The following is a 21,165-nucleotide window of genomic DNA, read 5'->3' on the forward strand; positions in this document are numbered from 1 at the left end:
CTCACTCTGCTACGCGGCACTCGGGATTCGACCCGCCAAACTGCCGACCTTCCGATCGACAGTAGGGATATTAATAACTAATGGCAAACAGACTAGATGACAAAGAATGATCTTCAATGACAGCAAAGATCAGAATAGTTCATATTAGAGGGTTTTTTCCCCAGTGGATATCACTATAAAGAGTGAACACTGAGAAGCAGCAAGGGAAAAAGGATGGAAAGCTTCCAATTATAGATTTGAAGATGTTTCCCAAGAGTACTGAGAAACACTCCTCCAGCCTCTCTTGAGGTAATAACTTCAAGCAGAAACTTCTATAGTTTTCAAATGTAATGCAAATGGATGATGGACTAATAAAAGTATCATGCTTGGCGAGGCCGGAAAGACTAGAAGGAAGAAAGCAAAGGTGAGTGGACAGGGTCAAAAAAAAAAAGCAAGAATATATTGGGAAGAGCTCTATTTTTTTTTACTAAAGACAAGCCTAGATGGCAAGCATTTGCCCATACAGTCCCTGGGAACTTAACCTGATGGCACATAACCAGCCAGAGCTTCATGAAAAAAATAAAATAGCCATCACCAGATAAAGCCTTGTATCAAAAGTGGTCATATTCCAGTCTTGCAAGATGACATACTTAAGTCAAAGTGTATTTACACTGCTGTCTCTCTTCGCACCTGATCAGAACTTGCCTGTCAAAATTCACCACAGCTTCAATACAGTATTTCCGTATATGTCAAATGTGTGAGGTAACGCTCCAGCAACTTCTCTACCATTGGATCTGTGATTAAAGAAATGGCTTTAAATCACCTGTTTAACTATCCATATATGACAATTTATCCTTCTGCCATTTATTTTGGAGAAAGTTTCTTCTAGTGCACACTGGTAACCTGGAGGTAGACTGGAGGCATCTCCTTACTGTTAAAACCTTACTTCTTACATAATATGTTGCTTTTCGCCTCCACTGAAGACCCCTGTGGAGTTCCATGTTTTGCTTTGGAAAAGTCAGTTATATGTGGATACCAGCTAGGTACCAGGTACCTTAAGCCAGGCAGCATGTGAATCACAATGGTTTATCATCTAGCAAGTTAACAGGTATAAAGATAGGTTAAAGATAGACCTGAGGCAAATGTCTAGTGAATTATATATAAAATAATGTACTATATAATATAATGTATACCAATTAAATTCTGAAAAGTGAAAAAATGTATCTGATTCTAAACTGGAAATAAAATGGAAAGGCAAGGCTTTCTTTTAATTGAAACTAACCAATAATTATATTCCCATCTCTAAAAAAGTGCCATATATATGATTAATATATAATGAAAGATTAGTGTATTATAAAAGATTAATAACAGTTAATATCTTACCACATTTTGCTAAGATTCTAGTATACAACATACCTAAGCATTTTCGCCCAGGTTGTTGCTAGATGCACTAATAGCAAACCATTATTGAAACATAACTTTTATCCAATAGAGAAACACGGCAGGAGATTACTGCAAAGTAAATTATGGCAAAGTATTTTCATACTTTCCATTGAGATACATGAAAACCATATTGATTACTAACAAACCAATTTTGGTGATTAATACATTAATATAGATTTCTAGCAATAAGCACCCTTCTTTTAAAACGTAATTACTGAAAGATTTTATGAGGCTTTTCTCCAATGTACCACAGTTACTATTAGTAATACTGCAATCTTCTATCATACAATAAAGAAAACATGTCTGAACTGCATTATGCCCTCTAGAATCTGAAGGTATAATTTCAGTATTAGTACATCTTTCTCAATTCTCTTCCATTGGAAAAATGTCATTGAACTTATTGTACTGTATCATTAATGTATCAATTAATAGTCTTCGAATGTACCAAGTCTCTGGAGCTGGTATAGAAACAGTTCTTGCTGAATGTCCTAATGCATCTTATTATTGAGTCCTCTGCAAATACAACTTCATGTATGAGCTCAGGATGTGCTTTGCTGCTGGAAAGTCACAGGCTCTGTGGGAAGCTTTTTATCTTCTCAGCAGTTAGTTTCCTGAGAACATCAGTGCAGCTACTGTAGTTACCTGTAGATTACTTGTATTTTCTCACATCTGTGTCCAGCAATCTAAACCATGATGATAAAGGGTCATTAGGTTTTGAGTGAGGAAGGGGACGGACGGGACAATTTGCTCTGATAAGCTCCTTGTTGTGAGCTCCAGTTTAGAATGTGAAATGCTAGGTAGGTATGCTATAACCTGGAACAAGGACTAGCATTTTCCTAACAGCAATTAAACTTACTCCATTTAATCATTTCTAAGCACTAGGACACAGGTTAGAATAGATATTTTTATTTTGCAATTAAATACTAAAGGAGTCTGTCATGAGACAAGGACATCAGTGGTCTATTAGTCACAAAAGAATTCAGGTACAATTACTAAGATAACTGCTGTTTGGAGCACAGCAAAGCAATTTCCCACAGTGGGACTTACAGTTCAATTTACCAGTTGGGCAAATATTTTGTGCTCTATAGTGGTCTAGAGAGTTAACAGTTAAAGGTAATATTTGAGCTGTGTTATACATTGTCCATAGGGTCGCGATGGGTCGGACACGACTTCGCAACTAACAACAACAACAATACTTGGGGGAGAAAACTTACTTCAATCCAAATAGATTATTTAGATCCCTATCACTACCATAGGTTCCATCCCACGCCAAAGAAATGTACTCTTAATAAAATGAGTATTGATTCTAATTTGAGATTAACACAAATGCTTGTTGTTGTGTGTATGTCAAACTACTTTTCTATCTCATATCCCACAACAACACGTAACATTTGAAGTTGGTTTTTGGTTACCTGCAAAATTATTTTGCAAGAAACAAGTGTATGTTGAGTAAAAAAATATTTTCTATAAAAAATAAAAATCTAGATGCAATATAAGCATATTTATTTGGATCTGTTTATATAGCAGTAAGAGCACTGATCTGGAAAAAAAACAAAAATTGACTCTGAACTACAGTATTTATTTATATCCTGCTTTTACAAATAACTCAAGGCAGTGAACACATTCAACACACTTTCCTTCTCCCATTTTCCCCATAACAACAACCCAGTGAAGTGAGTTGGACTAAGAGAGAACAAGTGGCTCAAAGTCACTTATGAAGTATGTAGTATGCATGTAGTATTTTAAAACTAATTATACACTTCCTGTTGCTGAGATCTTTTGAAGGATGTCTGTGTTATTCCCATTATAATAAAGCATTTTACACAATCACTTTAAAGCTGGAGAATGACACCAACAAAAGGGAGAAACTAAAAAAATCCTAATCCTGCTTGGCAGCTCTTATTCATCTTAAAATTTGATACAAATGGTAGGAGACCCAACGGTGTAAACCAGGGGTCCCCAACCCCCACTCCGTGGACTGGTGCTGGGCTGTGGTATGCCAGTAACCAGTCTGCACAAAGCAAAGCCCCATCCGCTAGATGCAGGCAGCACACAAAACCACTCCCCCTCCAGCCCGTGGAAAAACCTCTCTCCACGGAACCGGTCCCTGGTCCCCAAAAGGTTGGGGATCTCTGGTGTAAACTTTTGCTTGAGTGTTGTTTGACCGTGAGTACAAACTTCCAACATTTAAGCCTTCTTCGGATACTACATGTTTTACTGGGCAAAAGTAAGACTGATACATAGTTAAGCCGTCTTTTTTTTCTGAACGATGCAACTACTTCAGAAAACTTTGGGCAGAATCAAACTAGTTTCCCTAAAGTAGCAAAAGGCTTCTATCAGCCTCATAGGTAAAAATGAAACATTTCTACTCACTGATATTTCCTGTGTAATGAAAATGTGTTGAGAATGTCCCAAAAGCTGGAATTGCCATTGATTTGGAATCAGGGACAGGGAGAAGAGAGGCTTTCCTATTGTGGCATTCACCCTTTGGAATAGCATTCCCTCCCCCGCCCCCCGGAGATCTGATTAGCTCCAACTCTATTAGCCTTTCCGCAGGCCTGAAAGGCTTCATCTGTCAAAGGAGTTGGGGATGTGGCTGCATGGCAGAGGCCACCCAATGGTTATTTCAATTTTATTTTAGTGATTTTAGTCTCAGGGATGACTCACACCCTGGACGTATCTCTTTACTCTCCTACCATCCGGTAGGAGATATAGGAATATAGCCAGCCGTACCAGCAGGCTGAAAAATAGCTTTTATCCGTGGGCTGTTAGGCTTTTGAATGGGACATAATCTTATGCAATTGACTTGGGAGGCCGGTGTGTGGTGTAGTTGGTTCACATAGTGTGGTGGGATGGAGGGTTTGTTGTCACTGTGTGTTGGGGGGAGAGAGCACAGGGGGAGGCTCAGCTAATCTCAATGTACACATGTTGTACTTTGACAATAAAGGTTTATTATTACTATTACTATTATTATTACTATTACTATTACTATTACTATTATTATTATTATTATTATTATTATTATTATTATTATTATTATTATTATTTTACCTTGACCGCAAGGTTGTATGTGTTTTATTATTTTTATTGTTCTATTTTTATGCTGTTTCTAATTATTGCTGGCCACTCAAGGTCATGAGTTTAAGGTGGGCAATCATATAAATTGAAGAAGTAAGTAATTTAGTAAGTAACCTAGTACAGTATACCAGCAAGTAAGCAAACAAACAAACAAACAAACATACAAATAGGATACAGAAAGGGGTTTATAGCTAGATATTATTGATCGATCAACGGAGTAATAATGCTGCCTGTCAAGCACCACTCCATTATGTTAACAGATTGAAATTAGTTGAATCCTATCAAAGCCGCTATGTAAATAGTGCTTTTCCAAATGTCAATGGGTATATTGAAGATTAATTTATTAATATTATTTTGTAGGAATTGTTAAAATCTTTAGATAACTGGACCTAAAGGACATGAAACTTAAGAGCTTATTTCCTTTGCTATTTTTATTGTTTTTTTGCTTCGTTTTCTTCAGTTTTGTGGGAGAACCTAGCCTCACTGTTAAATTCAATTTTGGATAAATTACATCTTTCAAATAACTCAAATCTTTAGGGTTTCCCCCCCCCCAACAGAAACAGTTATTTATATAATATTAGTTTAACAGCATGAAGGCATTTAGTTCAGTTCTTCTATAAAGATTTTTGAGATTTCCATTATACATTTCACTCTTACTGTTATTATTCTACAAATCTTTACTGGAGGCAAAATTTAATAAATAAAACTCAAATTAACATTAATACAGAATAATGTGTTTAGATAAAAATCCACAAAAATATTCACATGTTAAGAAATGATAAACTGAAGTCATGTTAGAAGACCAGAATGTGTCAAGAAGTTTGACGATTACGGCTACAGCAGGAAACCATAGCACTGCAGAATTTCTTATGGATTTCTCCGGTTACTTTTTATAAATGCTGTCTTAGATGACAGCTTAATGTGTACCACATGCAATATTTATTCTTCTTCAGTGTCAGACTGTCTAGCCATCCAAAGGAATACAAAGAATGTCACTTATTAGGATAAAAGCACAAGGAAAGTAATCAAGGACATATGTAACATCAGCCAATCATGTCCTATTTTAACATTCTATTCCATTCATAACAGTTCAACAATTATTTGCTTACTAATAACTTGCCTTCAAAGCCTGTTTGTGTTCCCCATAATGGTGGTTTGCATTTATTTTGCTCTTTAGAATTGGACACTTGCTGTGCCATGCATGTTTGTCAAAACTTTGTATCATGTCAGAAAAAGCTTAGCATATCAAATCATTTTGATCTGCTGTAAACCATGAATAGAACAAGCTAGTTACTTTCTGTATTATCAGAGCAAAGAAATAGCTGATTATCAAAATCACTCCCAAATATTGTACATACAACATATTGCTTTTAAAAAGGAGAAAGAACTCAAGACATAGGGAAGGCAAAATGAAGCAAGATTTAGGTAATTAAAAATGGTCTTAATAAATATATATACCACCATTGCTGTTTGAATTATTTACATATTTGTATTTAATAACAGAATTCAGAAAATATACTTATTCACATTAATTCCGGCACTCAATTTGTTAAACAGCTATATGTTATAAAAAATCCAAAACTGAGGAAGCCAAAAGATAGAGATATAAAGGAAACTAAAGACAAACATTTCTCATAGCATTTTTTTATTAAGAAGTCAAAAGTATAATTGAAGCAATACCATTGTATTCTGTGTGCACATATATAGAGGGGGAAAAATATTTTGTCCCCTGCTGATGTCATACGTTAGCCCACTGATAAAGAAATGATCAGTCTATAATTTTAATGGAAGGTTTATTTTAACAGTGAGAGACAGAATAACCACAAAAAATCCAGAAAAATGCATTTCAAAAAAGTTATAGATTTGCATTTAATGAGTGAAATAAGTATTTGACCCCTTATCAATCAACAAGATTTCTGGCTCCCAGGTGTCTTTTATACAGGTAACGAGCTGAGATTAGGAGCACTCTCTTACAGGGAGGCTCCTAATCTCAGCTTGTTACTTGCATAAAAGACACTTGTCCACAGAAGCAATCAATCAATCAGATTCCAAACTCTCCACCATGGCCAAGACCAAAGAGCTGTCCAAGGATGTCAGGGACAAGATTGTAGACCTACACAAGGCTGGAATGGGCTACAAGACTTACACTAAGCAGCTTGGTGAGAAGGGGACAACAGTTGGTTTGATTATTCGCAAATGGAAGAAACACAAAATAACTGTCAATCTCCCTCGGTCTAGAGCTCCATGCAAGATCTCACCTCATGGAGTTTCAATGATCATGAGAATGGTGAGGAATCAGCCCAGAACTACACGGGAGGATCTTGTCAGTGAGCTCAAGTCAGCTGGGACCATAGTCACCAAGAAAACAATTGGTAACATACTACGCCGTGAAGGACTGAAATCCTGCAGCACCTGCAAGGTCTCCCTGCTCAAGAAAGCACACATACAGGCCCATTTGCCAATGAACATCTGAATGATTCAGAGGAGAATTAGGTGAAAGTGTTGTGGTCAGATGAGACCAAAATCTAGCTCTCTGGCATCAACTCCACTCACTGTGTTTGGAAGAGGAGGAGTGCTGCCTATGACCCCAAGAACACCATCTCTACCATCAAACATGGAGATGGAAACATTATGTTTTGGAGGTGTTTTTCTGCTAAGGGGACAGAACAACTTCACCACACCAAAGAGACAATGGAAAGGGCCATATAACGTCAAATCTTGGGTGAGAACCTCCTTCCCTCAGCCAGGGCATTGAAAATGGCTCATGGATGGGTATTCCAGCATGGCAATGAACCAAAACACACACCAAGGCAACAAAGGAATGGCTTAAGAAGAAGCACATTAAGTTCCTGGAGTAGCCTAGCTCAGAGGTCTCCAACCTATGGTCCGCGGCCTAGTACTGTGCCCCAGGCTGTTGGCCACTGGGCCCCAGGAATAGCTGGCACCACTGCGTGGGCACTAGCAGCCCCATTTGCAGATGCGCAGGGATGCTAGCACCGCTGCCAGTGTCACAGGGGCACTGGCAGCCAGTTTATGCGTGCACATGAGTCAGCACATGCACCATGGGGGCACATGGCCCATCTGTGCATGTGCACACATGTGCACATTTCCCTGCTTCTCCCGTTCCTTTCCTTCCCTTCCAGGCTGCCAAGCCAGAAAGGTCGGGGAACTCTGGCTTAGCCAGTCTCCAGACCTTAATCCCATAGAAAATTGTGGAGGGAGCTGAAGATTCAAGCTGCCAAATGTCAGCCTCAAAAGTTTAATGACTTGAAGAGGATCTGCAAAAAGGAGTGGGACAAAATCCCTCCTGAGATGTGTGCAAACTTGGTGGCCAACGTCTGACCTCTGTGATTGCCAACAAGGGTTTTGCCACCATGTACTAAGTCATGTTTTGAGAAGGGATCAAATACTTATGTCAACGCTGCTAACATCGGATGTTCTTGCTTTGACAACATATGGAAATGTAGCCATCTTTTTCCTTTCGCTTTTAGAGTTTGATGATGCTGGGAGGGGGGGATGTGAATGTGAATCCAGCTAGAAATAACAACACTAAACTTAGCATAAGAATCATGGTTGTTGAGCCAGAGCTGATAAAGAATTGGCGGGCTGGAGAGCTGGAGAGGAAGCCCGCGCTTCAAGCTAATTGGGGAATGTGATTTATGACCGTTAATTGGAGGAGGGAATTGTGCTTTGATACTATGTGCCCAGGGGAGGGGAATTCAGTTTGTGGCTTCTATTATGTAGTGCTGATATTATGCTACTTGAATAAAACATCCTTTAAGGTAAACAATGCCTAGAAGTTCTTTTGAAAAGTTTCATCTGTCGGAACCATGACAACTTATTTCACTCATTAAAATGCAAATCAATTTATAACTTTTTTGAAATGCATTTTTCCAGATTTTTTTTGTTGTTATTCTGTCTCTCACTGTTAAAATAAACCTATTATTAAAATTATAGACTGATCATTTCTTTGTCAGTGGGTAAATGTACAAAATCAGCAGGGAATCAAATAATTTTTTCCCTCACTGTACATACATACATACCACCTTAACTGGTAAATTAACTCCTAGTCATATTAACCGGAACTACTATATTGTTTCTGTACAGAATTCAAACTGTATGCAATCATTTGATATTAAGTATATTTATGAAATCTCTACAAGTAGTCCTTGCAAATACAACCATTGTAGTGCCCCTCCAGTAAGGCGATCCCAACGTGGGCGCTTAGCAACTGGCTTGCATTTATGAAAGTTGCAGTGCCCGGGATTACATGATCACCATATGCAATTGTTCCAGGGAGTCAATGGGGGAAATTAGATTTGCTTAATGACTATATGTGATTTGCTTCATGACCATGGAAAAAAGATTGCAAAATCAGGCATGACTCACTTAATATTCATATCACTTTTGGCAATGGAAATTCTGGTCCCCGTTAGAATTGTAAGTTGTAAAAGTCACAAGGCAGAGGTCACCTATGTAACTGACCTGATTTTACAACTTTTTTTGTGGTTGTTAAACAAACACCACTGTCATAAAGCAACCACTGGAGTCATTAAGCAAACAGAAACAAATAGTTCACTATCGGCCAGCTCTGCCGAAGACCAAAAGTAAATGTTTTCCACAAAAACATCATAAAACTTAATCCTGTGAATGCAGGACACTGCAAATGGCCATGTCAGGCAGTTGCCAATGGCCCAAAATGCAGTCAAGTGATTTTTTTTTTTGGGGGGGGGGAGGAAAACAGACGAATTTCAGAACCAGATCATAAGAGCCACCCCACCTCGGAAGGCCCACTGTAACTTCCATCTGGTCACTAAGTAACCAGTCATAAGTTGAGGACTACCTGTATACAGTGATGCAGTATTACATACATACGCATATACATATATATCTTCCTTTGTTCCATAGGTCATTCTGATGCATAGGTAATCCCTGACTTACAACTATCCGTTTAGTGACCATTTGAACTTACAACAGCACTGTAAAAAGTGATTTATGGCCATGGTCACATGATCAAAATTCGGAGACTTGGCACAGGCATGTATTTATGTCAGTTGTAGTGTCCCAGGGTCATGAAATCACTTTTTGTGACCTTCTGACAAGCAAAGTCAATGGAAAAGCCAGATTCACTTAACAACTGTGTAACTAACTGAAAAACTACAGGAATTCACTTAACAGCCGGGACAAGAAAGGTCATAAAATGGGGCAAAACTCACTTAACAACTGTTTCGCCTAGCAACAGAAATGTTGGGCTCAATTGTCGCCATAAGTAGAGGACTATCTGTAGAAAGCTCAAAGAACTTTATTATTTTTTACCAATTAGAACACTGTTCTTGATTAAACCAGCCAGTTCCTTCCTGATTATTCAGGAAAGTATCAAAAGAAACCACACAAACAACCCATATTATATCCAGCCAAACAGATGTTACTTATATCCATTTAAGCTTGGCAATTTAAAGCAGATCCAAAGAAGAAAGTTTATACTTCTGTGTTCAAGCTCCAGAATTTTACCAACCTCTGGGAGAAAGAAGTCACAGAGACCCACGAGACCTTTTTGAGTCTAGAGTATGTACCCAAAGAGGTCTTAAATTAATGGCTATGGTATAACAATATAGAAGAGACCCTGAAGAGAAAAAAAACCATTGGATATGCTGGAGCCTTGACTGGGGTTCCTTAAAAACTTTCCAATCCTCAATAAAAGGTCAAACTATTGTTTTGGCTTAATATTATATTACACATTGCAAAGCTCAATTCTACTGCAAATATTTTTTTTTAAAAAAACAGACTTGTCCCCAAAATATCCTTTTTCTCAATTAGAATTGTTTTCCCAGTTATGAACAAGGAGATAAAGAACATGTATGAATTTGCACTGGCACACCAAACACTGAATGCCAAATTACAGTGTAAATTCCACATGTATTTAGGAAAAATAAATGCACTTGGTAAAGATGAGCATCACTAGATGACGCCCACTGACATGATACAAATACTGAAGCCAGAAGTACTCCTTTCCCACAATGAAAGTCCCTACTTTTATTACTTTATTATTTTACAATCTCAGTAGTTCCTATGACAGAAAGGCACAATCCATTTTCAATATAAAAATGCACCAAACACTGCCATTTTAAACTTACATATGCTTAAATATGCTTTAACTAAAGAATACTGGTCATATATTGGAGTATATTTGATTGCATTTTAATTACTGTTCTTAGATACCTAACAAGTTTGTACTTATGTGTTGGTTTTTTTTACAGTAGTAATGCCAGGAAATAATAATAAAATAATAAGAAGTAAGTATGAATATTGTTTGTAAAGCATTTTTTCTGAGGCAATTGTAATTTTGAATTACTGTTAAATAAACAGTGGTTAAGGACTAGCTATAATACAGAAAGCTCTGGACTTATGAGCAAAATTAGTATATTATGTCTCTCAGAAGAATGCGTGGAACCAGAAATTTTGGTTGGTATTTATTTCCATTTTTAAACAATTAAAATTAGTCAGATTTTATTTAAGCAGTCAGCATCTCATTATCCATTATTGATCCAAAGATTTTAATGGAAAATCATTGTCATTATAATCCATATCTTCTCAAGACTCATCAATGAGTCTCTCCCCCTCCCCCAATATTCCCCTCCTTATAAATATAGTATTTATTATTTAGGATATTTCTACCCAATTTTCCCTTCCCCAAAGTTAAAATTTCTCAAAGTAGCATGGATAAATAGAGAAAAAGTAAATATAATTTGCAATATTTTTTTACGTTTTAGATGTATATCCCTTCTTTCACACAGGAACCTTACAGCAGCAAAATTTCTCTTTTTTAAAAAAAATCAATAATCAATAATAATAATATTATAAAATTAAACCGAACATCTTCTTTTACTAAAAGAAGGATTACTTAGGCTCTTGGTGCACAGTGTCCTATACAGGCCCTCCCACCCAAAAGCCTTCTTGTATGTTGTCGCTAATTCTTCCTCTGAAGCCAAGAGGACATATTGATGTTACATAGGTTGTCCTTGTATTATGACCACAATTGAGACTAGAATTTTGGTTGCCAAGCAAGGCATCTGTTAAGTGAGACACACCCAATTTTACAACCATTCTGATCACATGATTGACGGTTGTAAGTATGAGGAACAGTTGCAAGTCCTTTTTGGAGCGCCATTGTAACTTTGAACAGTCACTAAACAAATGGTTGTAAGTCAAGGACTACCTGTAGAACAGGCAGGTTCACAAGCAAAAAGACAGTTTTCAAGTTGCTGGGGCCTAAGCTGCTTCGGGCATCACTTTGCATTACACTAAGAAACAAAATGGCAGCCAGTGCAGCTGATGCAATAACAACATTACAAGACCTTAGAATTTTCCCCATCTTTAATTCTAGCAACAGCATTCTTCACTAATTTAAGTTTCCAAATACCTTTCAGAAGAACCTCAGGTTCAGCACACGCATGGTTTTTGCACCAGTCAAATCTGAAGAAAAGCTTTCCTGATTGCAATTTATGCTTGAGCATGTAATAACAATTTGTTTGTTTGTTTGTTTGTTTGTTTCCATGGCTGCATATTTTCCTATCTTAGGATAGGTCAGGACATAAAACTATACTGTTGCAAGTTACCCACTGGCCAGCAACAGAGTTCCTAATTCATGAATTTGATTCATTCAACCAGCAGTTAAGAGCCCTTCACCATCTTCCCCCAACCCCATTTTAGTCCAGTTTGGTTGGTCTCGCCTGAGTTCTTTCAGAAGCATCAGCAAAACTGGGTCCATGTCACATGGGAAGGATATGCAAAGGGCAAAGCAGGAGTTACCCAATGTATGTTCTGATTACTAGAACTGGACTAGCCTGTTTTTGGCAGAATCATTTTACTCTGCAAACATATTTCTTATTTGAAAGGTGCATGACAATAAAATGGATCTCTCTAGGGAGAAGAATCTGGAAGGCATTAAGTTCCCCTGTCTTCTTTTATGGAAGGATGGGTGATTTTAAAGAATCCTAAACAGCACCATGCAATACAGCCAGATGATGCCCCTTTCTCAATGTCATCTCAAGCTGTATTCAAACTTTCAGCTGAATTCAGTTGTTCACTCCAATATTCTGAAGACACAAGGTTGAAATTATTGTTCCCTCCAAACTAACGCAACAACTTTTTACCAGTTCATGTAAAGCAACAATCACAATTTTATGGGCCTACTGGCAGCGACTGTATTCTACGACTGAAAAAAAAATAAAACCTGATTAGGGGCAAAACAATCACAGAAGACATATCAATAAAAGTTTCTATAATGATTCCCTCTTCTCTGAGGATTAACTTGAAAATACTGAACAAAACTGAGGCAGGTCTCATCCATTAACTGAAAGTCTTTCCTGCGTAGACAAAAAAATTGTGCAGACAAAAATTTCTATGCATGGCAATAATCTCTTTAGACATTCACCAGAAATTCATAAAGTTTTAAAATATACAGAAATGGCCCACATACATTGACTCTGCTCCATGTCCTCTTGAAAGAGTACTTTATCTCTGGAACTTGATCGTGGATCATGAGGAGAATTCTACTTGCTTGCAAACAAATATAACCAAGATCTGTCACTGAAGAGATAAACCTTCTATTGCTGTATAGAGCTTAGCCATAACAGTTTAGGCTAATGCCTGAACAGAGAGAGAATATTTTAATGTATATTCAGCACACCCCATGTGGCACATCTGCTGCCTGATCCCATTGTTGAAGAAAGATTCAAGTCCCCCCACAGAGTATTTCTGTACACGCAAAGGGGAAGTCTGGCATCTTCTCTATCATCTCAGCTAGCAAAACAACATCTAAGACCAGTTTTGCATATTTTGCATACAGAGATCATTGACTGAATCAACCCATTTTTTTCAAACAGATCCCTAGTATCAGATCAAAAATCTTAAAAGTCAATACTTTCTTACTGGAAAAACTATTATTTAAATATCATGGTCATTATCAGTGGAAATATCTATTTGCCAAGTGCCTAATTACATTCTCTCTCTCTCTCTCTCTCTCTCTCTCTCTCTCTCTCTCTCTCTCTCTCTCTCTCTCTCTCTCTCTCTCTCTCTCTCTCTGCTGTTTTGAACTTATATGATCATATATGTCATCATTATACAGTAATTAATTCATAAACTATAATTGTCTAATATTCAGTAATACTTTCCTTAAAACAGTTCCTTTATATTAAATGAGAATAATGAATAAACCATTTGAAAATGAACCTTTAGAAATCTCCATCTATTATAACAGTATCCTGTTTTATAAAATTACCATAAATATGACAGTTATATAATGATTCCAAACGAAGGCTAGTATCCTGCATAGTTTGCCGGGCAGTAGTTTTAACAGCAGATTAAAAATAACTGCAGTACTAATTTTTAACCAGGTACTTAATGAAGAATTTTTTTCCTGTATTCTTTATGCAAGAATGCTTTTACTTGATTTAAAGAACAGCAATATTTAAAATGTTTCATCTGATTCTTCTCTACATTCTGATTAGTGCCATTTGATCATAAGTAAGCACAAGCAACGCAGCTGCTTCATCAGCTTCTCTTCAAAAATATAGTCTTAATCAGATATCAACTGAATGACTATTTTAATTTTATTAATACTAGCAGTAAGCATTCCAGATTTTATATCTTTCAAAAGGTCAGTATACCTCTTCAATTACCCTAAAGTACTATCATTCCCTGTTTTCTTCCCCCCCTAGCACTGAACAAGGATATCCTATCATTAAAATGTTACTGTGATGTTATCAGTAATTAAAATTTTCCTTTGTTTGAAAAGGATGATAAACTACAAATGCACATTCTAGTTTTTGAAGTTCTGCTTATGCCCAAGTATGTTTCAAGTATCTCCTTGATATTCCTGTAAATCCTTCTGAAAGATCTATGAAAATGTTTATTGCTCCATTCTCCACTCTTCTCTATACAGCACAAAACCAAGGAATCTTTGTTTGTTAGCCAAGCAACTAATACTTTTCCAACTGAGGTTAAGAACATGAAGCAAAAGTCACCAATTAAAGTGTTAAGACTAACAAAATATAGTCCAATTGCTTGCATTTCTTTGTACAACCAGAAATATTAAGAAATGACACCTCATAACATGCTTCAAAATAAAACATTTATTTTAATGCAAAAATCTACTGCATATAAAGAGGGCTTCAACAGCAACTCCTCTGCCAGGATGAAGGTAAAATGGCCATCATTCTGTCTTCAGGTGATGGCATTCCATATCTCACAATGTTTCGCACTCATAAATACATGAAAATACTTCCTCAATCATTTTTTACAAGCAGGGATGCACAGGGGGTTGTCAATGGCTAGCTTGAGGGAAAATAGGAACAGCAGGCGGCAGAAGCTGTACTGAAAATGGTTATGTGGTAAATTCTCTTCTGTAACATCACTCAACTATCCTACCCTTTGATCTTTCAGCTACAATTACATGAATATCCACAAAATCTGGACTAAAAGAACACTACAACCATCACTGGTACATGAACACAATACTATTTCTAATATTAGTTCATAATGTAAACATAATATTTACACATTTTTAAAAACAGTTTATGTGGTATATTTTCTAGTCAGTTTTCACCACAGTCAGTTTCATATCTACACAAAGCCATACAGTGTAAATGGTGTCAGAGAAATTACAGACTGGTGCCTCCTAAATATTAAGAAACTTAATGTCTAACTACTGATCTTTACTGTAAAATAATATCTACTGGAGATTTCCTGAATACAGGAGTGCTCATCCATTCAGCCTTACCCATTTTCAAATAAATGTTGATATATACTGCCATTGCAGCCCTCAAAATTTTTCCAAAAGTCCTAAATTTATATTTGTGTGAAACCGAAAAATGACTCTCGGAGCGGAGTATTTTGCAGCTCAGCAACAAAATGTTCAGAGTTTTCTGAAGATTGATTTAACTTTAAATAATCCATTAATAGAAAAACTTATTTGCATACTGAATCATTCACTGTAAAAGTTCACCTTTTTAAAGAATATAGGTGCATTATAACAATAGGAACAGAAGAGTTCTGAGCTGAAATAAATTTCACAGAATGTATCTTATAACTTATTGGAATTAACCATCTGACATTAATTATTGTTTTGGCTTCTAGCCTGTGAATGTTTATTTTTCAGTTTAAAGTCTTCTCGCTCTTTGATACCATATGGAAATGAAAATGTTTAATGGGAAATTGAAACCATGTGCATCTAAGTACTTAATGAAATACAGGGAGAGTATGTTTTAAAAGAATTCTGATACACTGTTCTGGATACTTTTACAAAACAAATACAACAACAGCTTAGTTTTTCTTATAACTTAGCGCACAATTGCATTTGTTAAAATAATTAAAAACAGTGCTTTAATTGATGTCTTATTTTAATGCAATAAATCAAGCATCTATTGCCCACAAAGTCTCATCTCAAACTTTTTTAGGACAAATTAAAGTACACTGCTTTCAGATATGAGAATTCTAATATATCATCATGTTCTGGACTGGATCTTGATCCCAAACACTGCTTCAAAGACAGCCATTGTCAGTATTATGAAAATTTGAATTGGACAATTACATGAAATATTTCAGTACTTAATAAGAATCAAGAAACAAAGCTGGATTTTGTAAAGTAGCTAATGATTCTATAACCGATATTAATAAAAAATGGCCAAAAATGATAAGAAAATTGATTTAGTAAATGTCTAGTAAAGTTTTCATTTCTACTGTATTCTGTTAAGTATCGTATATTTTCAAAAATAGCATTAAGTTATACAGTATGGAACAGAACACAATAATATCTATTTTAACCAATACTAAGGTCCCTTTGGAAATTATAATTAAACTTCAAAAAAACTCACCATTTGTTTTTCTTTCTAATGTAATCTTTTTCGGAGAGGTTAATCAAATAGGTCATTGGTTTAGAAGTTAAAAACAAATGTTTGTTGAGCACATCAATCTAAAAGATAGCAAACAAAAATTATGTAAAACATGCAACTCTGTAGTGTCCCCCCATATACATATATATGCAAGTGAAAAAAATAGTATACTTATGGTTTGTAGATGAAGATGATATTAATTTACTAGAATTAGAAGATTTAAATAGAATTATGGTGCACATGATATCTCTCTGCTTGGGTTTTAATGGGAAGATATGAGACTTGATAAAGTAATAGTTAAAAAACTTGCCTCTTTATCATTCCAATCATGATAGAAGCGGACTGGCTTTTTTTCATCTATTACCCAGCTTTTGATTTTGCACATTATGTCCTGGTGGAATTAAAAAGAAACAAAAGACATTTAAATAAGTTATATTCTGCTATTTGCAGGAATGTTATTTCTCATGGGAGAGGAATTTTTGTTGGCAAAATATAACCAATCTTCTGAAATTTTATATATATTTGAATGGCAGAGCACAGAATATTACTAAGCATAGAGTAGATATGTATGGGAAAAATACAAATTATACTCTTCCCTCCCTAGTGGAATAAAAAAAAAGTCTAAGTAAATTTAAAACTGCCTTTCAAAACTCCACACTGGCAAAATAATTAAGCATCCAAAACACACATATGAAAGATGGCAAAAAAATAACAACAACAAACACCCCTGGTAGCAAAAGAAATTGATCTGATTATAAAGATCCACCCATCAAGGTATTTGTTCCAATGTCCAAAGGGCATCATCTTATACATTTAATTTTTTGCCCACACCTTCTCATCTCCTGCAAAAAAGCAAATCCTGCCAAAACTTTCATTACACAATGGCAACAGCCTTGCACTGGTGACCTCCAACCACCTGCACTCACTTTCCAAGCATCTCTCCCTGCAGGAAATCTAAAGGCCTTTTAGTTAGCAAGCTAGTGTGCATTCAGAAGGAGTAACTGCAGGAAGAGCCCAATGTGCTTTGTTTCTCTGGCCTTTCCTCACAGAAAGATTAATCATCTGTGAAATGGAAACGGCAAACAGCAAGTGACACAAACTGAACCCTTCAAGCCTCTCCTCATCAGTTTTGTGGTTCCGCATCTGAAAGCTGCGTGTGGCAAGGTTTGCCTTACAGGCAGGTGTTAATAAAAGCCTCTTAGGTGTGAAAGGTCAAACTAAGCTCTTCGAGAAGTAGCACATTTTTATTTTTATTTTATTTTTGGTCAAACGTAATTTATGGCCAGGTTCTAAATGCTACAGTTCAGGAAAATGAACTTGAATGTGATATTCCATTAAATAATTTAACACCAACTTCTAGTTGCCAAATTTTAAGGCACACATCAATAAATAGGTCAGATACATATAAATATATGCCCTCGGTATTTAGTACACTAGTATCCCCAATCATGCAATTGCTTCAGGTGGAAAAACAAGACGAAAGCTCTTCTGAATCTCACTTCCTGATTTGTAACTCTCCAGGAACAGGACTTCCCACAGATTTTAACAAGAAAGGGGCAAGCTGAAAACTTTTAATGAAATATAACATGTTCTGCCTAAGAATAATCACTTTTACTCTCCTATAACTGATTTTCACTCATAAATGTTTTTAAAGTGGCTAATGTAACACCATTTCCTACAAGGAGAAGATCAAAGTGCTATATTACAAATGCATTATGATTAAAAAAGCACTGTGCAGCCTTGCTATTAAATGTTCTTTAAACCCTAAAAGGCTTCCCATAGATCTCACTTGGCACTGCATATACAACCTTTGACAAGTAATGTAGACCATTTTTATTCATTGCCTAAAATTGTAGGCAATTATGTGCGTCACACTGGCCACCTGCAAGTTCTGAATGCCTGCTCCAGTTGTCAGAGCTAAAAACTAATGTCGGAGGGGATTAATCTAAAGGGAGAGAGTCCTCTTTAATGGCTACAGCAGGTGAAATGGCCCAGCTGGTTACTATGATGAGTGGCCAGAACAGCTTATGTAGAGACATGCAACAAGATTACACATGTAAAAATAAAATAAGTAGCAAAACTTTGTTATCTTTGGCGCTTATTGATGCTTTATTTGATTAGTAAATAATTCACTTAAGTTTAAAATGTGCATTGTTTTACCCTTAGCCTTTTCTTATTAGAATAATTCCTCCGGTAACTAGTGGAGGAATTTTATACGGATTCAACTTTAAAATAGACACTTACATAAGCATAACAGCTGAGATTCTAAACTCAACAGGATAAACAGAAATCTCTCTTGTATGTACAATTTTTACTTGGATTTTTTTTCTGTACATACAAAAGGTTGTGAGAGTAACAATCCAGCCTTTCTTCCAAATTTGTTTAAGAAGAGCAAATGTGCTTTATACTTGGTCTACTTACACACTGTAAGAAATTATCAGAACCATATTTAAGAGTACATACATGTAACCTTACAATGATTGTGCATGCTATTTGAGTCTTATGTTTCAAGCATGAAAGAGATCAATTTCCTCATGTACATCCATTTATGCAATTAATGTCCAAATTACAGCTGTATAATCATCAACACTTATCACATGTGATACAACTCCACAATGCAGAAATGCAAGATTACCAAGATAATTTTTCATGAACAATTATTTATTTATCAGAAAGAAACCAATTTGGCAGATGTGGGTGACCCAGGCCTTCCTATTATAATCCAAGATTATAACAGATCAACCTTAGGGTATTTTAAAATAATGCTACCAAGACATTCCTATGCCTTTATAGCATATGTACACTTCCAATGTGATGTAAATGAAATTTTTAACACTTTGAAAATTCTGTTAATGCATTCTAAGAACTGACATAAGCATGTGATGGGACAATAGCCACATATCAGTTCATTTATCTCTTTTCCTTACTGAGACAGCTTATTTCTACTTAAGCAGCATGTTCATGAGTGTAGACCTGTAATATCCTCATCCAGTAAAGTTGGGGAAGGGAAAAATTAAACATTATCAGATTTATACATTTATGTGAAATATATCTAAATAACCCAGGCTTAAGCATACTGCTTGTATTTTAAGAACTGGATTTGTATTTCTTCATGTTTTTTTTAAAAAAATTACATCACTTTTTAAAAAAATCCATATGAACCTACTTAAAAATGCATCCATTTGAAAACAAAATCTACAAGTATGCCATATTAATTGCACCTGCTATGTAAACCTCTGATTCATTTCTTTTTCAAAAGTAATTCAACTGAAACAGCTGAATGGGATGGAAGAGAAATGGATGATGTGATTCAAATGTATTTTTTGTTTCAAGAAATTCAATTATATGTCTTGTATATATGTTGAACCTTCTCAATCTGGCCTATGATAGAGTCATCCACTACAGAATTAATTAAATTCATGAGACAACACAATTTTAAGACAGAGATATTCTAGTGTGCTGATTTTCCTATTATCAAAGTCTCTGTAGCATGCTAGCAACACCAAAGAAGAGTCAAGATAGGAAGTATGACTGCTTCCATTCAGGTGTCATCATTTACCATAACAAAGCCTTTATGGGGACCTGGACATCAAGAGCAACACAATTTCCCTCTTGATTTGCAGGTGTGTTTCATCAACTACAACAGGCAAAACTCTCTCAGTATTCCAGGAGAAGATTAGTAGAAAGAAAATGATGAAATATTTGTATTTATAAACACATGACCTGGTCTGCAAAATGATCCCTCACTGCAAACAGGATTCTAGAAAAAACCTCTTTTTCTAAGAAAAAGGTTTCAAGATGGAGTATGAATCATGCCATTTATGCTTCGCAAGCACAGAAAATGATGGGCTTTAGTGTACAGGTGGTCATTTACATTTTCCCAATGTCCTGACCTTTTAAGCACATGGACCAGGAGGGACAGAGTGGTTATCATTTAACAAGTTTTTTTTTTAAAAAAAAGTTATTGGTTGGGTAATTATAAATCTTGTTCAGTTCTGGAAAAAAAATGATATAAATAGTTTAGATTTTTTAATATATTGCCAGGTATAACTTCTTAAGAGCTTATTTAATTCAACATTGAGGTCATTAATGATTTTTGACACACAGCAACAAAATCATTTTACTTAGCTGGAATGCAAGGCAACAAAAAGTCATATTTGTCATGCCATGATTCAAAGATATTTAATCCAGGAATAAATTTACTATATCCTTACACCTTCAAGAAATTAATTTCATGAACATTAAGTAACTGTACAATAGCTCTCCATTCATTTCCTACCTTTTATTAAAAAATGTGCCAAGATGGACAACAATACAAATACAAAAAAGACAAATACAAAGCATCAGTAATTATTCATGTTTTTTTAAAAAAAACATTTTTACATTAATATTTTTTAAAAAATCCATCTGAACTTAAAAATGTATCCATTTGAAAAAAAAATCCACAAGTACGCCATATTAATTGCACCTGCTAGAAGTCAGGATAATGCCCAGGCTATATTCCATTCATTATAGCTTATTTAAGCCTCATATTAGAATGTAAATAGTACCAAGGCAACACATATACACCCTTCAGGAAAATAAACACAGTCTACAACAATTTGTTCTTCTAACTTTCATTTCTAGGTATTCTAAATACTCTCCATTACTGAACTGGGGTCCCTATGAAGAAGTAAGTAAGAAAAAGACACCTATGAGAAACAGAGCAATCAGATAAAATTTCCCCATGCCTAGAGACATAAACAGCATAAATATACTCTGTAGATCTCTGCGC

General features: G+C 35.7%; 1 protein-coding gene across 4 annotated transcripts in view; it reads right to left on the minus strand.

The window, feature by feature from the left end:
- The window catches only part of OLA1 (Obg like ATPase 1), a 108,908-nt gene that overhangs the window by 31,102 nt on the left and 56,641 nt on the right, over positions 1 to 21,165 (minus strand). For all 4 annotated transcript variants that reach the window (XM_083348098.1, XM_083348099.1, XM_083348097.1 and 1 more), the window contains 2 exons: positions 16,702 to 16,782; positions 16,374 to 16,471 (listed from right to left, as the gene is read on the minus strand). In XM_083348098.1, the coding sequence (XP_083204224.1) occupies positions 16,374 to 16,471; positions 16,702 to 16,782 (179 nt within the window). The remainder of the gene's footprint in view (positions 1 to 16,373; positions 16,472 to 16,701; positions 16,783 to 21,165) is intronic.

Source organism: Vipera ursinii (assembly GCF_947247035.1).
Source record: "Vipera ursinii genome assembly, chromosome: 1".
Classification (NCBI taxonomy): Eukaryota; Metazoa; Chordata; class Lepidosauria; order Squamata; family Viperidae; genus Vipera; species Vipera ursinii.